The sequence below is a fragment of the Cryptomeria japonica genome, chromosome 7, assembly GCF_030272615.1.
Source record: "Cryptomeria japonica chromosome 7, Sugi_1.0, whole genome shotgun sequence".
NCBI classification, from domain to species: domain Eukaryota; kingdom Viridiplantae; phylum Streptophyta; class Pinopsida; order Cupressales; family Cupressaceae; genus Cryptomeria; species Cryptomeria japonica.
In genome coordinates, this window is record NC_081411.1 from 517,709,664 (window position 1) to 517,716,088 (window position 6,425).

The 6,425-nt window shown below is 42.7% G+C and overlaps 1 protein-coding gene across 1 annotated transcript; it reads right to left on the reverse strand.

Annotated features, from left to right (window-relative positions):
* Positions 1 to 2,517: 2,517 nt before the first annotated feature.
* LOC131061676 (uncharacterized) lies at positions 2,518 to 3,381 on the reverse strand. The gene has a single exon (XM_057995494.2). The coding sequence runs from the start codon at positions 3,379 to 3,381 to the stop codon at positions 2,518 to 2,520; it is 864 nt and encodes a 287-aa protein (XP_057851477.2).
* Between the last annotated feature and the right edge of the window lie 3,044 nt (positions 3,382 to 6,425).

A 6,425-nucleotide genomic window follows, 5' to 3' on the forward strand; every position in this document is an offset into this window, starting at 1 on the left:
CCCGAAAAGCCACGCCCTCTAAACAAATTCTCAATTTAGCAAAAGATGATCCACATCCTCCTCAGCCTTTTCACATAGAACACGGCGAAAAGGACCTGCAAACCCCATTTTCTTCAGGCGATCTCCAGAAAGGATCCACTTATTTCTAGCCAGCCACGCAAAGGCTCCAGCTTTCGGAAGGCACACATTGTTCCAACAAATCTTAGATTCCCATTCCTTCGTCTTGGCATCTCTTTCCAAAAGAGTGATTCCCACTTTCACCGAGTAACAACCATTCTTCGACCCGCACCAAATAATTTCATCCTCCTCCTTTGAGAACGAAACCTCACGGTTACCCATGATCTTGCGCAGATGCCTTTCCTTCGCTTCCCCCAAATTTAAGTCCTGAGGGTCTTTCTAGCTCCATCTCTGCCCCAGCAGGGGCATATCATTCGACAAAAAATCGCACACCTTAGAGCCCCAAACCTATCCAGTCTTTAAAATTGTCTGCTGAAGAGCCTAGGATTCTAGAGATGAATGTCCATCCCAGGAATCCTGCCAAAAGTTCGCCTTACGCCCATCACCAATACGCCAAGAAATGTGATTTGTAATCAGGCTTCTTCAACTCACCAAAAAATTCCACAAAGCTGACCCTCTTGGGGGATCTCTCACTATTAGGATCCTTTCCTTTTCCCTGTACTTAGCTTGTAAAATTCTGACCCATCTCTGTTCCAGTTTACTATACATTTGCCAAACCAACTTAGCCCCCATGGCCTCATTAATAATCTTCCAATCACGGAGTCCCACCCCTCCCCCGCCCTTGGGTTTACAAACTCTATCCCAAGCCATGAGAGGAACTTTATCCTGATCTTGACTACCATTCCACAAAAACTTCCTCATCTTCTGCTGCATATTCTTGATGATAGAGGCTGGTAGTTTGAAGCAAGCCATTGGGAAAATAGGCATAGCCGAAACAACTGTCTTCAGCATTAGGATACGCCCAACCAAAGAAAGCCACTTACTCTTCCAGCCCTCCATCTTAGCTTTACAACCATCAAGCAACCCTTTCCACATTTCCGACTTTCCTGCTCCAACAAAGAGCGACATGCCAAGGAACTTACCAGGGAGTTGACCAATCTTTATCCCGAATACTCTAGCAATAGCTCTCTGTGACCAACCTTCCGTATGAAAGAAAAAAACCTCTGATTTGAGCCATTTTATCTCTTGACCCGTCGCCCCTGTGAATCTGTCTAAGACTTTCTTCATGACCGAGGCCTCGCGCATAGAAGCAACACCAAACAGACAGGTGTCATCCACAAACTAAGAATGAGTTGTGGGGACAACCCCTTGAGAAATCTCAATACCCTTCAACAACCCTTGATCTCTCTTACCAGCAATCGATCGTCCAAGAACTTCAGCCATCAAAATGAAGAGAAAGGGGGATATTGGATCCCCTTACCGAATACCCCTAGATGTTGAAAAGAAGCCATGAGGGCTGCCATTAACTAAAACCAACACTGAGAACTGCATAATCATACTGCAAATCCACTTAATCCAGGACTTACCAAAACCAAATCTTTCCAACACAACCATAAGAAAAGACCTATCCACCCTATCATAGGCTTTCCAGATATCAAGCTTTAAAATCATTCTCCTCTGACTACCCTTCGTCACCGTATGAATAGCTTCATGGGCCACAATCACCCCATCCACAATATTCCTTCCAGGGGTAAAACCACTTTGCTCACAGGAGATCAACTTATCAAGAATTAACTTAAGCCTATTGGCAGCAACTTTTGAAATGATTTTGTAGATGGTGTTGCATAATGAAATAGGATGAAACTCCTTCATCCCAGCCGGCTTGGCCTTTTTAGGAATGAGCGCCACCATTATACAGTTGAATTCCTTCAAAACAAAGCCTCTGGATCTAGACTCTTCAACCACAGCAAGCAGCTCCTCTCCAAGCACCTCCCAGAAGGATTGGAAAAAGAACGCTTGAAACCCATCTGGGCCTGGTGCCTTCTCCCCACCCAACCCAAACACCACAGCTTTAACTTCCTTCAGTGAAACAGGCTCCTCCAGCATGGAGTTGTCCTCCCTGGAAACTAGAGGAGGGATCAGCTCCAGAAGCTCCACCTGAACCCCTGACTGGGCTATCCCATTCTTCTTCCACAAATTTTCAAAGAAACTCATAGCCTCTTTACCTATACTATCTGGGTCTTCAATAACCAAACCATCCTCAAGCCTCAAAGAAAGAATTCTATTAAGACTTCGCCTCGCTTTCACCGAACTATGAAAGAATTTCGTATTTCTCTCACCCTCTTTCAGCCATTTAACATGTGACTTATGTTTCCAATAGATCTCCTCTCTTTGCAAAACTTCTCCGTACCTACTAAGAAGGTCTTTCTCCGTCAGGAAATCCACTTCATCCATTCCATCTGCCATGACTTTAGCATTCAAGGCCCCCAGATCACCTTCGAGTCTTCTCTTCTCATCAAAAATATTACCAAACACCTCCCCATTCCAAGATTTTAATTTCTACTTCACATAGCTAAGCTTTTTGAAAAATTGATAGGCCAGAAACCCTTCCACCACTGGGGCTTCCTTCCACCACCCCACTACCAACTCTTTAAAACTTGGTTCCCTAAACCACATCTTTTCCATTTTGAAGGGACATTGAATTGGGACAACATCATTCTGCACAACCAAGGAGACCGGAAAATGGTCTGACCCTGAGATGGCAAGTACCTCAGCCTCAAAAACAACAGGGGCAACACTCCAATCTCCTGCAAGGAAGAATCTATCCAATTTCTTAGCAATATTGGAAAAACCTCTACGCCTATTAGTCCAAGTGAAATTCCCTCCTTTAGCAACCACTTCTAGAAGAGCGTTGTCATTAACAAAGGATTGGAAATCCAAATGAGACCAGCTCAATCTCCTCACCCCTCCACGCTTCTCAGAGGAAGAGAGAGTGGCATTGAAATCTCCAGCCACGATGGCTAAAAGGGGCCTCACTTCCTCAAGGCGCCTAGAGACATCCACCCATAATTTACACTTCTCTATAGCCAAAGTCGGCCCATAGACATTAACAAGAAAACAAGAGAAATTCATAGTCTTCAAAATAACCTTAACCATCTGCCAATACTTAGAGCTTGACACAACTTCCACATGAACGGCCAATGAATTCCACAGAATGCCCAAACCACCTGACGCCCCATCTAAATCCACAAAGTGACCCGACCATTTCTGCCTAACCCCAAAAATGCAAGCAATAGCATCATGACCCAACTTAGTTTCCTGAATACAAATTACTTCCAGCTTGGCCTGGTCAAAACCTCTTTTGACCAGATGACGCTTGTCAGGGGCATTGTAGCCCCTGACATTCCAGGTTAGGAATTTCATTGCTTCCCAAGAGAGAATAAGTCTCTCCTGGATCTTAGAAGCCTTGTCTGGCCCTTCATGTTGCCTGCTTCCTCAAGCAATCTCTGTCTATTCTTTCTTCCTCTCAAATTTCCTTTAGACTTAGGGGGATTTAAATTAGACTGTTTGATGGTCCTAACTTTTGTCTCCCCTACTTCCGCCGACAGTCCCAAAGAATCGTCACTTAAACCTTCCTCCTCCTCAGACTCCAACTCTCCTGAAACTCCATTACCCTTGCTCGGGGACATGTGAATGTCCTTGTATCTGATTATATTTCCTTTAGCACTTTCACCCATCTCTTGGTACTTCAACCCATCCACCGAGGTGTTGTAGAATCTATGCTGAGATGGATACCCTCCCCCTATATCGCTTTCCTTTTCAATAGGCCCAGCACCAATCTCCAACTGCTTCCCTTCAATTCAAGAGTCACCATCCCAGCCACTGCCCTTACACACTTGATCCTCTTTCTCTTCTCCCAAACTACATCCTTGCCTGTGAGAGAACTCAACAACCTGTTCAAGAAATCCACCCGACACCAGCACAATGGACTTATCTCCATCCAACACAGAGGCTTGATGTAGCTTCTCCTGACCTGGGTTGAAGTCAGAAAGTTCTTCCACCCCTACTTGCATATCTGAGCCAAGGCGAATGACCTCATCACTTGCGGCCTCCGATACAAAGCTTGGATTGATATTTCCCAAGCTCTGATCTGCAATCGCACCAACTAACAGCTTCTCCTCCAAAGCACGATCTGCCTTTCCTTTACCCTTTTGACCCGACAAATAGTCTCGATTCTCATGGCCCCATTCTTTACAAATCTTGCATTTGACTATGATTTCTTCGATTTCTATATCTTGTCTCCATACTCCTTCTGGAGACCTCATTTCAACAACCTTTGGTATCCCAAGATGCGGCTTCCACATAACACAGATCCGTGCATACATGCATGAACTGAGCTTATCAACCGCTTCATCTAACTTGATAAATCTCCCTATTTTCTCCCCTACACTCTTAAATATTTCCTCCGTCCAATACTCATGAGGGAGATTGTACAGTCTTATCCACACAGGGATTTCCTCAATAGTAGCTTATCTTGGGTCAAAATTAGGGGTCCATTCCCTTATATAAAAACCAACTCCCGACATCAAAAATGGCCCCGACTCCATTAGAGCAGTCTTCTCCTCAGCCAAACTAGCAATGATAAGAAAAAAACCCATTAGTAAGAGTTTTAATCTCAAAGTGGTTACCCCATTCTTCATTGACCCAATTTCTCACTCTGGGAAAAGCTAGCCATTCGCCTCCCCATTTCATGAAGAAGGCTCTTTCGCGCAGAAAAAGTACTGATTCCTTCTAGGCCTCTGATTCAATGCAGATACTTACTGACCTATTCTCATTCGTTGTCGGTATCCCACCCAGAGAGGGGTCTTTCTGGGGGTGCTGGAATTTCTTCTTTATCCTTTCCTCTGACTGCTATTTGGTCCATTTCAGGAAGTTCAAATACCTTGAATGGCCCCATTTGGCTTTATCATGCTCAAAAGGAAATCAATTGGTCCCCCTACTGTGAGCCTCCCTCCGACTCCTTCCTGACTCTTGCCAATGCCACTGGTTTGAACGCAGAGGACACCATGGCTATCAATACACCCTCTGTCCAAAGTCCTGATCCCATCCCCGCAATCGAGCCGCACCTCCGCCTGGAAACCCTAATGTCCTCCTGCGTTCCTCCATACCATATGTAATATCGAAACAACTATATAGTTTTTTCTATGTTTTAAGTTGCATATTGGGACAGTGTTTAAGTCATGTGATGTATTAGAGTTTTGATTATGTGCATTCTAAATGATAGCCAAACCTGTTGAACCCTATATTTTTTTGACTTAATATTCCTGTAGCTATGTGAATTATTATAGGTAATATCATGTGTGGATGTATAAATGTTATGATTAATCAAAATAGATATATATATATGCTTGTATGTTCTAACCTTTAATGCAGGAGTAAATAAGTTGTTGCAGAAGCGGTCGTTTTAAGCCAGATGGAGAGTCACATCATGAAAATAGTTGGAGACATTTCGGAGTGGTTGAACGTTTAAAACAACAGAGAGGATGGCATGTAAAAGAATTGGAAAAGGAATAGCAAGGTGATACCAGATTCATTTATGTTTGTCTCCAGCAAGCATCAATCTAGTAAACACATATTCTTGGTTGTGGTTTAGTTAAGCTCCACGTTTTCTGTGTATTAACTTATTCTCCTTGCAGTCATAAATATTTCCACCTAATTTCATGGGCATGATCTAAGTAGTAGGAATTTTTTTATAACTTACTTATAAATAAAGACCTGCACCTCTTCTCAGAGGTTAGACAATGTTTTCCAGAATTAGAAGCATTTCTCTTATCTCATGTATTGTATCGACTTTTGGAAATAATGAATAAAAGCTATGTTATTTTGGGTATATAGAATCATTTTGAAGTCTGGATACACTCATCCAAGGGGGCTCACTTGGTGAGTATTCCTATTTAATTGTTAGATTAAGTTTCCTTTTTGTTGCAGTAGATGTTCTAGCAACTGAGTATTCCTACAGCCACTGGAACTAGATCCTGTGACTGTTCCTGCAGCCAAAGCGGACAGAGTAATTCTTGTTTGTCAGCTCTGAACTTAGTTAATAGTTATTTAGTTAGAATCTTTTGTTAATGTTAATATTTGCTATAGCCATTCAGTTGTCATATTTATGCTTGTTTATTTTGGATAGACTTAGTCACTGTAGTAGTACAAAATGACTATTGCGGGAACTTAGTGCATATACAATGCAGACCAATTTCAAGTAATGTGTCCCTGGGTTGACAAGTAAATGAACTTCAGTCATGGAGATGATAGCTACTTAGAATGGAAGACCAATATTTGGGTTAATACTTTAGCTCTAGTTATTGTTCTTAATGGCTAGGCAAACATTTTTGGCGTTGTTGTCAGGGATGGTGTCAAACTAAGAACCTGTCATAGTTATGAATTTTTAAGTTTTCAGTATAGTTGGT

Coding starts and splice junctions, on each gene's coding strand:
- LOC131061676 (XM_057995494.2), bottom strand. CDS start 3,381: ATGAAATTCCTAACCTGGAATGTCAGGGGCTACAATGCCCCTGACAAG.